We start from the raw sequence: 18615 nt of genomic DNA on the forward strand, positions 1-18615 counted from the left end.
AAATTGAGCATACCATTTATTCCTTAATAAACCACCAATTTCAAATGTTTTCATTGAATTTTTTAGTATGTGTGGTATTTTATTTTTATTTTATTTTATTATTTTATTTTTTATTATTTTTATTTTTTTATATTTTATTTTATTTTATTTTTTATTTTATTTTATTTATTTTACTTATTTTATTTATTTTATTTTATCTTATTTATTATTTTATTTTATTTTATTTTATTATTTTGAGAGTACATTTATTAAAGTTAGAGAGAGTTAAACAAAGGAAGGACTTAAGATAGAAGAAGCAACAGAAGAGAGCCTAGGCAGTGCTCTGCTTTGGCTCTTTAGAAACGTTATAGAAATTAGCCATAGCTGGGCTGCTGTCAGCTCACTGAGAAGACAAAGAAAAGGGGGCTTTGGGGACAGGTTCAGGGGGTTAGCCCGGGACAAGCTGCCACTGCCCGTTGCTTCCCTGGCTACAAGTCTCACAGGGACCCTTAGAGTTTAGGAGACAAAAGTAAAAATGCACACCTGAGAGGGAAGAGAGGCATGGGCTTGCTTCAGAGAGAGTCCACCAATTTAGTATGTTATTTAATCCACAGTAGTTCTAAAATACTTTGTCATCAACCTGCTTTTTAAAGCATGTTCTGAATTGCTAACCTGCCAAGTGTTTCTGCAGGACAAACACTCTGCTGTACCCAGGACTAGTTTTCATGCTCCCTCCGGAGGGAGGTGGTTAGGGAGCTGGGAGAACAGCAATGTTTTCGTCCTAAAAAGTCAGCTTAGAGATAGAATGGTGAGCATAATCAAACCACACCGTCAGCACTCAAGGGAAGCAGCTCAAGTAGGTTAAAAAGACCTCAGGGAGAGATTCCAACTATGTAATGAAAATGGTCATAGGAAGAAAGGAGTAATACCCAAGGAAACCACAAAAACTGGCCAGGTACCACTGTGATGAACTACGACTCCATAGCACAAGTATAAGAGGCAGAGGAAGAGTCAGGGGACCAAGGCCAAGGGAGAGCAATGTGCACTGGGATTGGAATCAGGAGGCTGGGACCCAGGATAAGCAGGGCCTGCAGGAATGTCAAAGACAACCAAAAGGGACTTCTAAAGTTGTACTCTGGGAAAGGCGGCCTCCTAACTGGGAAGGCAGCATATGTTCATGGGTGAACATACAAGGCAGGCTGCTCAGCCATTTGTCAAAGAGAATGATTATCAGACTGAAAAAGGCAGAATAAATAGTGATTTGAGAGAACAAAGAAAAAAAGGTGGGGAAAGTAAGATACTGCTTAGCATTCCAAATGCACTTGGGGCTCCTGGCCAGGAGGATGAAACCCCATGACTGGAAGAGCTAACAGATGGAACACATGCACCATTCCAGGAATCTTATAGAGATACTGCAGTGGAAAATGGGATTGATGTGAGAAACCACTGAAGTCCAGCGTTAGCTGATTTTCAACAATGGGTAAAACTGTGGTCTGGTTAGCCTAGTACTGAGTAGGGAAGGGAGATTTTATTTTCCAAGGAAGCATGATGTTATTTCCAGCCCCATAGGATGTTTCAGGATCTTGTCACTGCTCATTAGGCAAGTAGGATGTCACGACTGGTTTTGCCTCAACAAACAAAATGCAGCAGAAGCGACACTGTCTGAGCTACAAATCACCGTCTGTCCCTGCATCCCTCCTCCTGTGGAGAAGGCCACAGCAGTCTGTGACAGAAAGTGAGGGCCATGTAACAGCCAGAATGGAACCAAGCTGCGTGAGGAAGGGGGTCTTCAGATTCCTCCAGCCTCTGTGTTTTCTAGCTGAGCCTCAGACATCATGGAGCAAAGTCATCCCTGCTATTTCCTGTTCAAACTTTTAGGCAAAAGTCTAGTGTAGAAAATCAAGATTGTTTTAATTGGCATATAGAAAAGACGATCCCTAGGAGCCAGTATGAGTTCCCTTACAAAAAAAGTTTTTTCCAGGAAACACTGATGTATTTCCAACTCCTAAAAGAGCACAATGCACACTGAGTAATCAACAAATACCTACTCATTTGCAGTGTCTTCATTTCCTTTCCTTTTCTGACTGTGAGTAGAATGTTAATCATAGAAAGCCAGAGACACAAAATATATGAATTTCAGCAATGGTGCAAACAATACCATCGGGAAAGTAAAATCTTTTCTCCAAAGAAGATATATGCATGGCCAATAAGTGTATAAAAAGATGCTCAACACCCCAATCATTAGGGAAATGCAAATCAAAACCAGAATGAGATACCTCCTCACACCCACTAGGATGGCTCCTATTAAAATAATAATAATGTCTTGGCAACGATGTGGAGAAATTGAGACCTCCGTGCACTGCTGGTGGGAACATAAAACAGTGTAACCCCTGTGGAAACAGCATGCCAGTTCCTCAAAAAACTAAACATAGAATTACCATACGATCTAGGAATTCCACTCTGGGATATACCCAAAAGAAACGAAAGCAGAGACTTTGTACACCCATGTCTATACCAGCACTATTCACAACAGCCAACAGGTGCAAACAATCCAAATGTCCATGGATGGGTGAATGGGTAAGACCACACACTGCGGTCTATACATACCATGCAATATTGTTCAGCTTTAAAAAGGAATGGAGCGTGGCTGGGCGTGGCTCAGTGGCTGAGCATTGGCCTAGGATCCAGGAGATGGAGTTTCCACTCCCGGTCAGGGCACATGCCTGGGTTGCAGGCTCAATCCCCAGTCGGGGGCGTGCAGGAGGCAGCCGATCAATCACAACTCTCTCATCATTGATGTTTCTCTCTCTCCCTCTCCCTTCCTCTCTCTGAACTCAATAAAAATATTTTTTTTTTAAAGAAAGGAATGGAATTCTGACACATTAACAACATGATGAGCCTTGAAGACATCATGCTGAGTAAAATAAGCTAGACACAACAGGACAAACACTGCATGAATCTACTGTATGAGGTCCCAGAGTAGTCAAACTTGTAAGATAGAAAGTTGAATGGAGGTTGCTGGGGGCTGGGGACAAAGGGGACTGGGACTTACTGTGTACTGAGAGAGTCTCATTTTGGAAAGGCAAGAGGATTCTGGAGATGATGGCAGTGATGGGTGCACAACAGTGTGAATGTACTCAATGCCACTGAACTGTACACTTAAAAATGGCTAAAATGGTAGGTTTTATGTGACATATACTTTTACCACAATAACAAAGTTGCTCCTGCAGTAGTAAGTCACAGAAAGGCCGCATTCCTGGTGCAATAGCAGCAGCACAGCCTTGACTTCCCAGGGTTAGTGGTGGTGGCAATTTTCTCCTTAGCACAGTTTGAGGAAGGATGTGGGGGTCAGCTTCAAACCTGGTCCCCACTGCAACAAATCTGTGTGTTCCCCAGCATGAATGTAATAGGCTCTTCATGCTTAACCAATCAATCAATAAAATAAAGGTGTGTTTTTTTTAAAGTAAAAAGACAGCCCAATTTAAAAAGGAGCATAGAAGTTGAATATACATATCTCCAAAGATATACACTTGGCCAATAAGCACAGGAAATATATTAAAAATCAATAAAGAATGATCAGAAAAAGAATGGGCTTAGATCTATTCAACAGGTCCACAGTACAACTAGAGTCACTGGATAGAAGATACGATTTGAATTAAGTTCAATAAAATAAGGCTCTTCCTGCTGATAAGACAAATTCCCACTGGAAAAGAGTGGTAGAGAGTTCCTTGTCACTGGAGGTATGCAAGCATAGGCAGACAACCATTTATGAAAACACTGCAGAGAAATTTCACTCGTTAGGTACAACAGTGGCTTGTAAATATTTTTTTGTTGTTGCTGTTAATCCTGACCCAAGGATATTTTTCCATTGATTTTTGGAGAGAACAAAAGGGAGGGAGCAAAGGAGGGGAACAGAGAGAAAGAGAGAGAGAAACAACGATGTGAGAGAGACACATCAACTGGCTGCCTCCCGCACGCACCATGACTGGGACCAGGGATTGAACCTGCAGCCCGGGTACGTGCCCTTGACCAGGAACTAAACCTGAGACCCTTTGGTGCTCAGGCTGATGCTCTAACCACTGAGCACACTGACCAAGGCCAGGATCTATTTAAATTTTAAGAACCCTTCAACACCTTAAAATTTTTTCTAAAATTCTTTTAAAGGACTTGTTTTATCCTGATAACTTAATTCCTGTATATACTTTTGCTTTAATAAAATGACTCAATATACAAGAGAGAAAGAGTGCTTCATCCCGGCCAGTGTCGCGCAGTGGTTGAGAGACACCCCATGAACCAGGAGGTCACGGTTCAATTTCCAGTCAGGTTTCGGGCTCAATCCCCAGTAGGGGGCATGCAGGAGGCAGCCGATCAATGATTCCCTCCCATCAATGATGTTTCTATCTCTCTCTCCAATCAATTAAAAACATTTTTTTTAAAAAGTATTTAAAAAAATAGGGTGCTTCAGAAACTGCTAACTCAACCATTTACTTCAATGCCTCCTCCAAAAACACTCTAGGACTTAGTAATAGAAAATACGATTCCAGACATCTCAGACATCTTTCCCAGACATGTCACCTTGGAAACAGCCTCACGTTCACTGCTGTTTCTCTTTTTTCCACAAATGGTGTCTAAAGTTTCAAAACTGGGCGAACAAACAAGGTAATGAAAGATTCACCTCACCAGCCCAGTACCATTTGCTATAATGACCCATGAGAAAAGGCCAGGGCTTTAAATACAGATTCAGAATAACTTGAAAAGTTCTTTATCATTATAATCCTCCCCCAAATCTTTCATGCCTTAAAAAAAAAAGATTCTGCCCAGCCAGTGTGGCTCAGGGGTTGAGCACTGACCTAGGATCCAGGAGACTGCAGTTCAATTCCTGGTCAGGGCCCATGCCTGGGTTTCAGGCTCAATCCCCAGTGGGGGCCATGCAGGAGGCAGCCGATCAATGACTCTCTCTCATCATTGATGCTTCTCTCTCTCTCCCTCTCCCTTCCTCTGCCAGAAATCAATAAAAACTTAAAAAAAAGTTTCACCATAAAGTAGTAAAGATTGAGATCAGTTATCAGTGTCCTGTTTTAATCTTGGACATTTGTCCAATTTCTGCAATCAGAATTATTTCTGGAATCCAGCTTGGAAAAAATCTAAAGGGCTGTGGTATGTGTGGAGGTGGCTGAAGAATGGCCAGGCTCCCTGGCAGGAACCCAAGTAAAGAGGGCAGCAGAGCTCAAGGGCAGCTTCATTGGGTGAGCCAGACAGGAGCAGACCTTTGGGAAGCACTGATATGACGGCTATCAGTGTTACTTCTGAGGACGACAGATAACAGACACGTGTGTGTGTGCGTGTGTGCTGTGTGTGCATACACATGTCCTAGATCCATCTACTGAAAGGGCCTAAAAGCAATGGCAGCCTGGTAGCAATGAGCACATCTAGCATCCAAGTCATGACTTCACAGGAGCCACCCTGAAGAATTTCCACTGGCCAAGTCTGGGACAATCAAACATCAAAACAGATGAGCGTTAACAGTGTGACCCTTTGGGCAAAACAATAAGACATCTATCTCTACCTCTCTCTGCTTCTAGTTCTTGAAACAGAGTTCCTAAAACCCTCATCATCTCCTGAGTGACAGGGGTGCCAGGAGCATCTTTTGTTCTACTAGTTGGTTTCTGACCCTGGTTCCTGATACAGTTCCAAAACCCATTAGAATTTCCTGGGTGGTAAGCACGTCCTTCGTTCTAATGAGGTGACTCTGGATGTGGGCTGGTCATCAGAAAGACCAAACCATGATTAGCTTAGAACTTTCAGTCCCACCCCTATCTATTCTAGAGAGAGGGGAGGGGCTAGAGATTACGTTAATAAATGATCATGCCCACGTGATGAAGCCTTCATAAAAATCCCAAAAGTATGGGGTTCGGAGTTTTCAGGTTTAAATACATGCTCATGTCAGGAGGGTGGTGTACCCCAACTCCATGGGGACAGAAGCTCCCATGCTCAGGGCCCTTCACACGCAGGAACCCACAAGGATACTTGGCTGTTCAGCTGTATGATTTATAATATCCTTTATAACAAACTAGTTAATGTAAGTATTAACGTTTCCAAGTTCTGTGAGCCCAAATCACTGAACCCAAGGTGGGGGTCATGGGAAGCCCTGTTCGAAACCTGGCCAGTTGAAGTATTGGGCACAACCTGGGACCCAGGACTGTCATGTGAAGTGGGGCAGTCCCGTGGAACTGAACCCCTAACCTATGGGGCCTGTACTAACTTCAGATAGTGTCATAACTGAAATATAGGATGCCCAGTTAGTGTCCAGAGTTGGAAAACTGGTTGGTGTGGGAAAAACCCCTACATATTTGGTGACACTGAGTAGAGAAGTAACTGTGGTGTTTTCCCTTTAGTTGGTTTCATTAGAGTAGAGGAGAAATGAACAAGTTTTTCCTTTTATGAACACTTGAGTCTGTACCAATGGAGAAAGCAAGCTTCACCCAGTAATAAATCACAGTAATAACTGATTCAGGTGGGTAAAAGTCTGAGGAGAAATAGAATATTTATAGTCTCAGGGTATCTCCCTACAAAATCAGTATTAATAAACACAAGCCTAGCAGACACATCTTAACCAGTGACGAAAGTTTGCATCAGCAGTAATGGACTAAACACAAGCGCTAAGAGCACAGCATCTCTCAGAGGTATTCCTGCCCCAAATGCACAAATCACAATAGTGCATCAGACAAATCCAACTGAGCAATGTTCGAAAAATGTCAAGGTCAGCCCAGCCGGGCGTGGCTCAGCGGTTGAGCATCGACCTAGGATCCAGGCAATTGGGGTTCAATTCCCGGTCAGGGCACATGCCCGGGTTGCGGGCTGCAGCCAATCAATGACTCTCTCATCATTGATGTTTCTATCTCTCTCTCTCCCTCTCCCTTCCTCTCTCTGAAATCAATAAAGATATATTCAAAAATAATAAAATAAAATAAAAATGTCAAGGTCATAAAAGATAGGACTAAAACACTGTTCCATCCTGAAGGAGGTTAAAAAGACGACTAAAAGTAATACACGGCCCCCCAGTGGGACCCTGGACCTATAAGAGACCTTACTGGGACAACTGGCAAAATCTGAGTGGGAACTGAGATCAGATGCTGACTGGAGCAATGTTAACTTTCTGACTGCAATGGGTGCACTATGGAGAGTCCTTGAGTTTAGGAAACACATACTCAAGTAGTAAGGAACTACTGTGGCAGGCAGAATGATGACTCCCTAAAGATGTTAACAAGCTCACCTTAAGATAAGGAGACCTCCCTGGATTGTCTGGATGGGCCCAATGTAACCGCAAGGATGGCAGAAGAGGACAGTCAGAGAAGAAATGTGACAGTGGAAGCAGGGTCAAAGTGATGATGGGAGACAAATTGGACCCATCACTATTGGTTAGGAAGATGGGGGAAGGGGCCATGAGCCAAGGAATTCAAAGCAGCCCTTAGAAGCTAGGAAAGACCAGGAAGGAGATTCTCCCCTGGAGCCTCTGGAGGGGACCAGCTCTACCCACACTTTGACTTTAGCCCAGGGAGACACTGTCAGACTCTGACCTCAGAACTGTTGGATAATAAATGTGCTGTTTTAAGACACACAGTTTGTGCTAACTTGTTACAGATTTAATAGGAAATTGATAAAGGAGTAATCAGGCATCATCATTTCTGCACTTGTTCTTAAATCTCTCAGCCATGCTAACACCTTGTGAATCTGCACAAAGGTATAAGGGAACTCTGTGTACTATTTCTGCAACATTTATGCAAATTTGAAGTTGTTTCAATATAGTTGTTTGGTGTGTTTTTTTAAATACCTTTATTGATTTCAGAGAGAGGAAGGGAGAGGGGGAGAGAGAGAGAGAGAAACCAATGATGAGACAGTCGTCATCAATCGGCTGCCTCCTGCACGCCCCCAACAGGGGATTGAGCCTGCAACCTGGGCATGTGCCCTGACCAGGAATCGAAAAAGAATCTCCTGGATCCTAGGTCAATGCTCAACCGCTGAGCCACGCCTGGCTGGGCCAAAATAGGTTTTTTTAAATTGATAGCATTATGACTTACCAGGATTTTCCAAATGGTAGCTTTGTAGGATAGATTACCCATCTAAGCCCAGAAGATAGAATTTAGTCATCTTATAAAAGGCCCGAGGGAAACAACTAGGGAGGCTACGGGCCAATCCAGCCTTTTTGCCCACTCCTCCCTGGCTCCCTGGTCCCAGAGCCCTTACCTGTAGATAGTGATATGAGGAGACAGAGGACGGTTGGAACCAGTGTTCTTATTCCAGAATCTCTCCATCTCTTCCTTGGCTGTGGTTCCCAAAGGAACAGCACTAAAATGAAACCAGAAGGTTTTAATTGATTGAAAGTAAAGTTGGTTTAAATTTTTTATGTAACAAAAAGTTAAAATAAAAAAAGGTAAGCTGGGCTGGATGAAATGCTGTATAAGGAAAACATGTTCATCTACTCACCTTATCTTTATGCCAAGTTTGACTCCGTTATTAATAACCTCAACCACCCAATGAGGTCATGTCAGAGGGTAACTCTTCTTTCTATTCCCCTCAATGCACAGGTCCACCAACAGAAACTCAACTGCTTTGTGGTTGGGCATCAGGGCAAACATAGTATTTCAAAACTATTTACATAAATGGATTACCCTTTTCCCAGGCCATGTGTGCTACCTCACACATTCCCACCTGTTCATCTGGCTCCTCATGACTCCCTTCCAGGTTCAAAAAAATCAAGAATTGCATTCAACTCAGTGCCTCTGAAGAGTTTCTTGGTTTCCCTTGTCACTGGGCTGGGTGAAGCCAACTGTTAAACAGCTATGTCCAACAATTTATTATGTGTTTACACTAAACACGACTCCAACCACCTCAGAGAAATATCTTCCCACAGATTAATAATTACAAAAGGAAAAAACAGTGCCTTCACAGTGTAAAAAGCCTAGCAGACATTTCCTTATTCAAATGATCAAAGTTGGAATCACTGACAATGAGATAAATGGTCTCATGTGCCCCTCCCCTGATGTACCCAGGATGCACCATCACTCACATTCCACTCCTGTCAGGAACCGATAGCCTGAGTCCATTTATCAGGACAGTCGGACAAACCCAACCTTATAGACACTCCTCAAAGCAACTGGCCTTATTTGTCAAACTGTCAATGTCACAAAGGACAAACAGAAGCTAAGAAACAGTTCAGATTCAAAGATACTGAAGAAACATGACAACTAAATACAACGTGTGAGATCCTCGATGGGAACAGGCGAACTATATTTCTATAAAGTACATTCTTTGGGACAAATAGAAAAATCTAAAAATTGACTGTATATTGAATAAAAGTGTATCAATGTTAAATTTCCTGAATTTGATCATTGTATTTGTATAACTATACTGTGTTATATAAGACAATGTTCTTGTTCTTATTAGTAGTTAGAAGTGAAGCGTCATGATTCCTGCAACTTAACTGCAAAGAATTCAGAGAAAATAATAATAATTAAGTATATAATGAGCTACATTAAATTATCAATATTAACTAGTTGAGACCTACAAAAATACCAATTTCATATAGCTCAACCTAAAATACATAGCGGTAAGTAAATCTAGTAAAAGGTTAACAACTGATGACTCTACATGAGCAGTATACAGAACTCCACCGTATTATTCTTCCAGCTCTTCTGAATGTGTATTTCCTAAATGACATGGAGGCAACTGTTGAAGTCAATAGACTAGACATTAATATAGCAGGAAGAAAAATATTTAAAGACTAATTCCTGCCCAAAATTAAAGTTTACAAGAAAAAAAAAAAGCAATAAAGGAAGAAAGACTAAACAGAAAAGAAGAAAATTAGTTATCAAGGAAGGACTAAAGAACTGGATTAAGCCCAGACGGGAGTGGCTCAGCGGTTGAGCATGGACCTGGGGTCCAGGTGATCGGGGTTCGATTCCCGGTCAGGGAACATGCCCGGGTTGCGGGCTTGATCAATGACTCTCATCACTGATGTCTCTGTCTCTCTCTTCCTCTCCTTTCCTCTCTCTGAAATCAATAAAGATATATTTTAAAAAAAAAACAAAAAACTGGATTAAGTCAATGAAGTTAAATATAACAGAAAACCTGAAAGTGAGAAAAATTTAAAAAATAAAGGAATAATCTGTTTTAAAAAATTGATTTTAGAGCCTGGCCGGGCATGGCTCAGCGGTTGAGCATCAACCTATGATGCAGGAGGTCACGGTTCAATTCCTGGTCAGGGAACATGCCTGGGTTGTGGGCTTGATCCCCAGTGGGGGGCATGCAGGAGGCAGCCAATCAACAACTCTCTCATCATTGATGTTTCTATCTCTTTCTCTCCCTCCTCTCCCTTCCTCTCTCTAAAATCCATAAAAATTTTAATTGATTTTAGAGAGAGGAAGGGAGGGAGAGAGAAACATCGACTGGTTGCCTCCTACACACACCCCAACTGGGGATCAAACCCACAGCCTAGGTATGTGCCCTGATCAGGAATGAAACCCACCACCTTTTGATGCACGAGATGACACTCCAACCAAATGAGCCACACGGGCCAGGGCCCAGGGAAACATTCTTATCCTTCCTTCTACTACAGCGTAAGAAAAATAGTGACCACAATCACTGTATTTTCAGCCAACCATCTACAATTTCTTGCTTTCATATGCATCCCCAAAATCTAAGCAAACAATCTACTGCTTTTCTCTGAGGGGAAAAAATAATAATAATATCCACAGATTTAGAAACTTACTTTCTGATACAGAGCCGAGGACTGAGATGGGCACGGAGGCAATGACGGCCAACAGGTCTGCAAGACAAGAGAACACTCAGAGATCAATCTCAGGAGACCAATTCTCTGCGCTAGCACTGTATTAAGACTTAGGGGCAGAGGGAGAAATTAAGAATAATATCGAGACAATGACAGCACCAGTGTCCTTGAGATCATTTTCCAGTGGGAAAGCTACAACTTTAAGTAACTTGAGAATAATCACAAATCTTAGTTACAAATGCAAAATAAAGTTTTGGCTGAACACAAATAATACAAGGTAAAAAACTATCAGAGTTGGTAATGTTTAACAGAAATAAGTGGCTTTTTAAGTTACGTCTTAAAGAAAGTGATGGTTAAAAGATGAGTTAAAAAAACAAAAGAACAGGATAAGCCACTGGCCACTCCAAGCATATGGCTTAGCTACAGGTGACAAGAGGAGGATTAAAAGGTGGAACAGGGGTCTGTGCAGGGAGGGTGCTAAATACTAAGCTCTCATTTTAGGAACCACATCAAGTTTCTAACAACGTGGATGAACTCTTAAGTCAAAAGTCTCTCATATAACATTGCAAAAAATATGGGAACACAAAGATTTCTTTACTACCTATAGGAACAGGTACTTGAAGATGACACACAAGTTTTCTACTAAAAAGTTGCTATTTTTCAACTGAGACTAAGATGTACCCAGGCCATCTACTGGAAGTGCACAGTATGACACGATCCCTACAGCCCTCCACTCATATCATTATATCAAGCCTTTCCAAAAGTCCTTAAGAAAGTTATCAGAGTGAAGCTCTAGGACTAAAATTTAAAATACAGTGATTCGCCCGGCAGGTGTGGCTCAGTGGTTGAGATTCAGTCCATAAACCAGGAGGTCACGGTTCAATTCCTGGTCAAGGCACATGCCCAGATTGTGGGCTTGATCCGCAGTAGTGGGCATGCAGGAGGCAGCTGATCAATGAATCTCATCATTGATGTTTCTCTCTCTCCCTCTCCCTTGCTCTCTCTGAAATCAATAAAGACATTAATAATAAGAAAATACAATGATTCACCCTAGTTGGTTTTGCTCAGTGGTTAGAGCATCCACCTGTGGACTGAAGGGTCCTGGGTTCAATTCTGGCCAAGGGCACATATCTTGGTTGCAGGCTCAATCCCTGGCCCCCAGCTCCCGGTTAGGGTACATGCAGGAGGCAACCAACATGTCTGTCACACACTGATTTTTCTCTTTCTGTTTCTCTCTCTCTTCCTCCCACTCTGCTGAAAAGCAAAGGGGAAAAAATATCCTTGGCTGAGGATTAATAAAATAAATAAAATACAGTAACTCTACAGAAGTCTACTGTGTCTCCACTATGTCAAAGCACCACAGGGACATAGATCTCATCAAGACCCTGTGGTCTAAACAAGCCCACATCTGGCCGGGCATGGCTCAGTGATTGAGCATCGACCTAGGATCCAGGAGACTGCGGTTTGATTCCCAGTCAAGGCACAAGCCTGGGTTGTGGGCTTGATCTCCAATCGGGGACTTGCGAGAGGAAGCCGATCAATGACTCTTATCATTGATATTTCTCTCTCTCTCCTCCTGTCCCTTCCTCTCTCTGAACTCAATAAAGATTTTTTTTTTTAAATTTTTAAAAAAATAGATAAACCCATGATGGTGCTCCCACCACTGAGAGTAGATGCATCAACATCTCAAGAACCTCATGCTTTACACTAGGACATGAGAAGGGCCCACATCGTGAAGGACAAACAATCCAACCAACACTGCCTTCAGCTCTTCCCTCTCCCCAGCTTTGGAGGCAAGAGGTGAATATGGACATTGTATATCCAAGGCTCCCAGAAAGAAAGTGGGAACAAATCTCTCTACATCAATTGAAGTAATTGTGACTCTGAAGTTGCAGGGCTCGCATTCCTCACACCAGGCGAGGTCCAGTCCCTCAGTCCCTCAGCTCCCCAGCAAGAGCTTGCAGATGTGGGCTGGAATCTACAGTCTCTCTCTGTCTAGTGCTATTGTTTCCCAGACAAATGCCAGTGCAAACTTTCCACAAGGCCTAACAGAAACTAGCTGCACAAACTTCATTACCTTATCTGAAACGTGACAAAAGTACTTATCTATCCTTGCCTTTCAGGTGAAACCAGGAACTCAGAAAAGATTTATTTTCCCACACAGGAACAGTGCTTTATATGTGTTACAGCACTTTCTTTGTTTTATTTTTAATTAATAAGCCCAGAACTTGTCATTTCTAGTTAGTGTTGTCCCCTTCTAAATGCATTACACGTCTTCCCCCAAATGTAATCATTGCTCAAATTGTTTTTGAAACTTCTCTGGATTGGAAAAAAGCAGTAATGTAGAAAGAACACTGGACAAAGTAAAGAGCCAGATTGGAGTTCTAGATCTGTGAAAGCTGTGTCACTGAGCTTCAACTTCTTTTTTTTCCACTATAAAATTATTTTTAATGTCCAGAGTTTATGAGGGCCAGAGCTTCCTCCCACACTCAAGTTTATAAATTCTCAATTGGCTTGTGAGGCCAGTAGGGATACTTCTCTTTGTCTAATTTGGTTTCTGGGAAGGGTTCATTCAAATCCTCAATGGTCATCTGATCAAATGGAATTATGTTCCTCATCTTCTCCTGCTCTCTCATACTGCTCAATACTGCTCTTTGAGAGACAAAAACTCAGCACAACTTTTCACATCTTTTTCTTCTTCAGCATCCACCAGGGCACTGTATTTGTCCTCAGGGACCTTCAGGGCATTCAACTTCTTCTCAAAGTCACCTACCAAGCTGGCCTTTGTATATCGGCCTTGTAAGCCCAGTCAATGGCAAGTGGTTTCTTGGGTAGAGTAGCCAACCTGGAAGTGAGGCTGTCATTCCAGGATTTCAGGGTGTTAGCAATGGCTTTCTGGTTTTGGGGTATGATCTCCCCAAAAGCTACCCAGTAAATGGTTTTTAGAGCAAGTTTTCGCCCAGCCATCTTGAGATCCTTCACCGACCCTGGCAGCCCACAGCCCACCTTCTTCATTTTTTTTTTTTTTCCAGTTTTTTTCTTTTTTTTTTAAAATATCTTTATTGATTTCAGAGAGGAAAGGAGAGGGAGAGAGAGATAGAAACATCAATGATGAGAGAGTCATTGATCGAGCCCGCAACCCGGGCATGTGCCCTGACCGAGAATTGAACCCTGATCGCCTGGATCCTAGGTCGACACTTAACCACTGAGCCACGCGCGGCCGGGCACCTTCTTCATTTTTAAAATGCAACCATTTTTGCCTGGCCTGGTGTGGCTCAGCAGTTGAGGGTCGACCTAGGATCCAGGCGATCGGGGTTCGATTCCCGGTCAGGGCACATGCCCGGGTTGCAGGCTCAATCCCCAATGACTCTCTCATCATCGATGTTTCTGTCTGTCTGTCTCCTTTCCTCTCTCTGAAATCAATAAAGATATATTAAAAAAAAAAAAGCAACCATTTTTAAAACCCTCAGTGGTGATAAAAATATTCATCTGCTGAAAATGAATTTGACTTTTGTAAAAACAAAAAAACAAAACTAGTTATTCAAAGCCAAGTCTATGTGATCAAATTGAATAAAACCATTTTTGGCCCAAAATAAGATGTGACAATAATATAATGAGTTTCTCTTATATGAACTCTAAACTGGTTATTAGCCCACTGCTAACTCCCAAGCTACAATGTAAGTCACCCTTCATTTCTTCTCTCCTCTCAGTCCACATACACGCAAGGCTTCCCCCAGACCCACCAATGTGGTCTGGAAAGTCAGCAGCTGTACTCTGCACCCTCTTCATTCCTCACTAGGAGCACCATCACAGAAACTCCTGAAATATCTCCCGAGCTCCAACCTCTTCCCTGTAGTTCAGTATTACCAGAGCTTACTTACTAGAAAATAAAGCTGACTCCTTTGCTCTTCTGTTTTAAAGTTTTTAACCATTTCCCACTGCTTATGGTTAAGGTTCCTACTGTGGCCAAACAAGGCCCTTCTCAACACTGCCCAGTCCAATTCTCTGGACCTATTTTCCAACAAATTCCCTTTAGCCCCTACTCTTCTACCACGGTGGATGCTACATCACACCCACACAGCACACAAGCCCTCTCATGACCACATGCCTTTGTTCATGCTATGCTGACTGGAACCTCCCTCACAGCCTGATAAACTCATCCTTCAAAACCCAACCACCCCTGGATGGCAACTTCGCTATTTCTTCTTTTTTTTAAAAGTTCTTTTTCTTTTTTTAAAAAATATGTTTTTTTAAAAAAATGTCTTTATTGATTTCAGAGAGAGGAAGGAAAGAGAGAAACATCAATGATGAGTCATTGATGGGCTGCCTCCTGCACGGCCCCTACTGGGATCTAGCACGCAACCCAGCAAGTGTGCTCTGACTGGGAATCAAACCTCAATATCCTGGCTCATAGGTTGACACTCAACGGTTGAGCTCCACCAGCTGGACTTCACAATTTCTTTAGCCTTACCTATTACACTTGTTATGATCCTACACCACTTGTTCATATCTCTATATCATCTATTATGTTGCTTAATAATTAATCTACTTATTTATCTCCTCTGCTAGACTTTGAGCTCAAGGATAGGACTGGAATACATTGCATCTATAGCACCTACAAATAATGTCTGACACACAGAAGAGGCTCAAAAAAATGGTCTGTGAATGAACACACTTATTTTAAAAAGCAGTCTTACAAACACAGAATTAAAATTTACTTTTAGAGATGTTTCACATGTAGAATCTAATTTGATGAACAATGTCCAGAAAGTTAATGATTCTTGGTGACTGGGCTTAAGCAGCACGAACACTGTCATTCAGAAGCCTAGCTGCTCCCTCTCTCTGCCTTGGCTTTGGCAAGTCATTCCTTGACTAAGTTCCGATGGAGTTTGTGTTACTCTGCTGGCTATTCGTCACTGGCTAATCCATGAACAGTTTAGGAAGTGTACAAAATATAGAGCACTATTCAAAAACCATGACATACAGTACTCTGACAACTAATAATATTTAACCAAGTATTAAAAATGCTTAGCCAGTCTGGCCAGTGTTGCTCAATGGTTGAGCACCCATCCATGCACTGGGAAGTCGCCAATTCCCTGGCAGGACACAAGCCAGGCTCATCCCCAGCAGGGGGTGTGGAAGAAGCAGCCAATCGATGTTGATGTTTCTTAGCGATGTTTATCTTTCCCTCTCCCTTCCTCTCTCTCTAAAGTCAATTTAAAAAAACCCACATATATTAAGAAAAAGGAAGTAAATATTACAAGTAAAATTTTTTTTAAATGTTTAACCAATATTTCTCTTCAGTGGGCCCAATTTATTACTATTTTCATTCATAAATGAGGAATCCACAGTTATGGAACGAATGACCTTGACTTGTTCCAAATAAATGGAATTAGTGACACCAGAACTAGAAACCAGTCCTAATTTCTTAGAAGGTATTTCCTGAGGTTAAATCAGCACACTATAAACAGTTCCAAATCCCTCTCTTGAAGTGAATTAGGACTGGAAATTCACCAGGAATGTTTTGTTTTGTTTCTAATATATCCTTATTGATTTCAGAGAGAGGAAAGGAGAGGGAGAGATAGAAACATCAATGATGAGAGTCATTGATCGGCTGCCTCCTGCATGCCCCCGACTGGATCAAGCCCATAACCAGGGCATGGCCCTGACCAGGAATTGAACCTCGATCTCCTGGATCCTAGGTCGATGCTCAACCGCTGAGCCATGCCTGGCCGGGCTCACCAGGACTGTTTTGTTTTTTAATTTTAAAAAGCACTCCTAGCCTGGCCAGGCTCACCAGAAATGTTTTGTTTTTTAATTTTAAAAAGCACTCCTAGCCCGGCTGGGTGTGGCCCAGAGGTTGAGCATCGACCCAGGATCCAAGCCATCCGGGGTTCGATTCCTGGTCAGGGCGCATGCCCTGGTTGTGGGCAGGATCACAGTCGGGGGCATGCAGGAGGCAGCCGATCTAATGACCCTCATCATTGATGTTTCTATCTCTCCCTGTCCTTTCCTCCCTCTGAAATCAATAAAGATATATTAAAAAAAAAAAAAAAAAAAAAAAGCCCTCCTATAAAACCCCTTGTGAGAAATGAACAGAGAAGTGCTCTTCCTATGAGAGCCTTGGATTACCACTAATGAAAAAGTCTACTTCTTGGCACTGAATCCTGGTGGTCAGTCCTACAGAACTGAAAATGATGATGTCTAAACACAGTTCATGAGCATAATGATCCTTGGCTTCTAAACCTGACTCCTAAAATGGACTGTTTAGAACCAATATGATCATTTCAAGCTAAATGTTAATTCCACCAAAAGAACCTTGACCACTACCAAAATATATCAAAGAATTCAAAAGCATTCAATTATGGGAATAAAGGAGGCAGTTTAGGAAAGACTGGGCAAAGCATACCTTAGAAAAAGAGGATTCATTTGGAAATGAGAGGCAGGGAGAAAAAGAAAGGATTATGATGACCCATTCCTGATCTTGACTCCAAAAGGAATCATTTTGTCAACAGAGAAAAACTAAATAAAGTTCCTCTATTTTTATACTGGGTGACTTAAGTGGAAAGAGAAATGAGAAGACATTTGGGTAAATCAAGAATTAAATCTCAACAGCATTAAAGCTAACTTTCCATAACAAATGGTTTCCAAAAATAGGGTTGGCACAAAACTATGCTGGGATTTGTACCAAGAGTGTGTAAAGTCACTAAAATCGCTGTGCTAGAAAAGCTCTGAGACAGCGGACAGTTCAGAATGGAAGAAAACCTATGGTGTTTCTCTGCACAGGAACTGACACTGCGGAGGGAAACTGGGACATCCACTCCTCCCTCCCTCAATAAAAAGATAAACTAAAACTGAATTCCTTGGGCTGCTTTGGGGCAGCAGAGCAACCACTTCAGGCCGCTACTGGCGGCTACTGTTAATCCCCAGCCGGCAGGAGTCCAGGCCTCTTGCACCCTCGGTCAGGGGTCAAGGGCCCTTAGGAACTCGGGCGGCGCCCACTCACGGCCAGCAGCTGGTGTTCGCGGGCATTAAATAAAAGACGGAGTAGTCAAGATCTCCCCTCTCCAGGCCCAATCCCTAAGCAAGATCTCGAAATCGCAGAACCCATGGTTGGGGATCTCTTAGAGCTGCAAGCATACCTCGTTTTACTGCGCCTCACAAGTGATTTTTTAAAATGAAATTAAAAGGCAAGACCTTCCCCTCCCCCCACCAGCCAAAAAATTACTGCTGGCTTCACCGCGACCCCGATCCTCGCTTCACCGCGTGGTCTCAACAGAACACGCAGCGTCTCCGAGGTGTGCCGCATTTCTTTCCTCGGAGCCCGGCTCCCTGCGCAGCCGACAGTAACCCGGCGAAGGCCGCAGAGGTGGGGCGGGGGACGGGCGGCGGCCGGGGACGGGGACGGGCGGCGGCCGGGGACGGGGACGGGCGGCGGCCGGGGACGGGGACGGGCGGCGGCCGGGGACGGGGACGGGGACGGGCGGCGGCCCTCCGCGGGGAAGAGCGGGCCGCGGACCCCGAGCCCCGCGAGGGCGGGGGCGGCGAGGGCCGGGAGCGGTCGCTGGGGTCCGGAGTGGCCGCCACACTCCAGGGCCCTTCCCCTGCCCGGGCACAGAGTGAACAGGCGTCGTCAAGAAGCCACCGCCAGTGCGGGCGCCCGAGGGCCGCCGGCGCCGACTCCCAGCCCCACACAAAAGTCACCTCAGCAGGAGCGCAGCCATCTTGGTGTCGGTCTGGGCGGAAGTGGCGTCACGGCCCCCAGCAGGGCGGGGCGGGGCCTCTGCACGGGCGCGGGGCTCCGGGAAAGGGCGGGAGCCGCGGCGGGCGGCGGGCGCGCTCCCGTGGCC

General features: G+C 43.5%; 1 protein-coding gene and 1 pseudogene across 3 annotated transcripts in view; both read right to left on the reverse strand.

The window, feature by feature from the left end:
- SDHC (succinate dehydrogenase complex subunit C) overlaps positions 1-18584 on the reverse strand; it is a 28014-nt gene extending 9430 nt beyond the window's left edge. Inside the window, exons 1-3 of one of the 2 annotated variants that reach the window (XM_081120848.1) lie at positions 18470-18584; positions 10748-10804; positions 8224-8325 (exon numbers count right to left, since the gene is read on the reverse strand). In XM_081120848.1, coding sequence (XP_080976974.1) covers positions 8224-8325; positions 10748-10804; positions 18470-18489 — 179 coding nt within the window. In that variant the 5' untranslated portion in view covers positions 18490-18584. Of the gene's footprint in view, positions 1-8223; positions 8326-10747; positions 10805-18028; positions 18048-18469 lie in introns of those variants that run through there. The other variant, XM_081120849.1, reaches the window with a different exon arrangement.
- Positions 13261-13765, reverse strand: LOC308549035 (ATP synthase subunit d, mitochondrial pseudogene; annotated as a pseudogene). The gene has a single exon. The product of its transcript is annotated as an ATP synthase subunit d, mitochondrial pseudogene (transcript).
- Positions 18585-18615: the final 31 nt, after the last annotated feature.

Source organism: Miniopterus schreibersii (assembly GCF_964146895.1).
Source record: "Miniopterus schreibersii genome assembly, chromosome: 19".
Taxonomy (NCBI): Eukaryota; Metazoa; Chordata; class Mammalia; order Chiroptera; family Miniopteridae; genus Miniopterus; species Miniopterus schreibersii.